This window comes from Penaeus monodon, chromosome 36 (genome assembly GCF_015228065.2).
Source record: "Penaeus monodon isolate SGIC_2016 chromosome 36, NSTDA_Pmon_1, whole genome shotgun sequence".
Lineage (NCBI taxonomy): Eukaryota > Metazoa > Arthropoda > Malacostraca > Decapoda > Penaeidae > Penaeus > Penaeus monodon.
Window position 1 is genome coordinate 5,759,203 of NC_051421.1, and position 1,672 is coordinate 5,760,874.

The 1,672-nt window shown below is 37.7% G+C and overlaps 1 protein-coding gene across 4 annotated transcripts in view; it reads left to right on the forward strand.

Moving 5' to 3' along the window:
- Positions 1-1,672, forward strand: part of LOC119595668 (constitutive coactivator of peroxisome proliferator-activated receptor gamma-like) — a 23,048-nt gene that overhangs the window by 7,421 nt on the left and 13,955 nt on the right. For all 4 annotated transcript variants that reach the window (XM_037944777.1, XM_037944779.1, XM_037944778.1 and 1 more), the window contains exons 4-6: positions 89-244; positions 625-880; positions 1,198-1,384. In XM_037944777.1, coding sequence (XP_037800705.1) covers positions 89-244; positions 625-880; positions 1,198-1,384 — 599 coding nt within the window. The remainder of the gene's footprint in view (positions 1-88; positions 245-624; positions 881-1,197; positions 1,385-1,672) is intronic.

Here is a 1,672-nt window from a genome sequence, read left to right on the forward strand (position 1 = left end):
GCCATGTAATAATGAAAAGAAGTTCATTGTTACCAGGAAATTATTTCTTGCATCTTGATTAAAAAAAACAAACAACCTTGGCCCACAGGAACGAAAGAGAGAAACTTGGACTCATCGTCGTCGCGAAAACCTGAAGGATGTGACAACATATTTCAATATCATTAGAACAAACAAGGAATTGGAACACGGAAAGCACTTCTTCTTGCCAACTGGTCTGGCAGCATTTACACCCCTTATTGTCAAGGTATAGTTTACCTTTTAACATTTTATTATGTACAAAGTTGCTATATTGGCAGAATATTAGTTGGGACTATAATTTCATATTTTTACATTTGTTATTTGTGTTGATATGTTTTTTTTTTGTGTGTGTTTTTTTTTCTTTCTCTCTCTCTCTCTCTCTCTCTCTCTCTCTCTCTCTCTCTCTCCTCTCTCTCTCTCTCTCTGTCTCTGTCTCTCTCTCTCTCTCTCTCTCTCTCCTCTCTCTCTCTCTCTGTCTCTGTCTCTGTCTCTCTCTCTCTCTCTCTCTCTCTCTCTGATATTTATATTTATTAATCCATAGCATATTCCTTACTAATTTCTATTTCTTATTAATAAAAACACATCATTTTTTTTTGTGTGTTTCAGGACATACTAGAGTGTGAAGTATACACGTGCATGGAAGAGTGCGACAAAGCAGTTGCTGAGTATGCAAAGAAATATGGTGCCATGGGAATTCTAGGCCAGGACTCCGATTACGTGATTTATAACACAGCACATTATTACTTCTCTATTAATCATCTTAACCTTGAAACGCTAGACACAATTATGTACGATCGGAATGCACTTTCGAGGTACCTGCATTTATCTGTGGATCAGCTGCCAGTTCTTTCTTGTCTAATAGGTAAGAAATTTGGTTTTATTGTTAAGGATGCTTTATGCAAACTGTCAGAGGTATTAGCATAGTCTATTAAAACTGTCATATTCAGTCATGAAAGGAAGGTTCAATATCTGTCATATTCAGTAAAATAAGGTAAAAATATCCCAAGGTGAAGATATAATATATTGTAAATACTACCACAGAATCTAAACACATACCAACAGTAATTATAACATCAATGAAAAAGCTCCATATAAACTTATATGGAAATGATTATAAAATGTAAATAAGACAAACGCAATTATAACTGACACTAAATATACCTATCGCTCTCTTCATAGGTAATGACGTGATTCACCAAGAGCAGTTGATCCTCTTCCACCAGCAGTCCCTAAAGGTCACCGCGCCCCACCACCATCGCCACACACAGCGTCCCCCCCCAGAAATCCTCATCCCTAAGGTAGCCACGTTTATGAACACTCAGCCTCCTATGGAACAGCTGGTGCATCAACTTCCTCTTCTGGCCAGGTACAGACGAGAATTGGATTTCATACTTAGTTTCCTCTCTCTCTCTTTTTTTCTTTCTCTCTCACTCTCTCTCTCTCTCTCTTTTTCTTTCTGTCTCTCTTTTTCCTTCTGTCTCTCTTTTTCCTTCTGTCCTCTTTTTCTTTCTCTCTTTTTCTTTCTCTTTCTTCTTTTCCTCTTTTCTCTTTCTCTTTCTCTCTTTCTCTTTCTCTTTCTCTTTCTTTTTCTCTGTCTCCTCCTCCTCTCTCTCTCTCTCTCTCTCTCTCTCTCTCTCTCTCTCTCTCTCTCTTT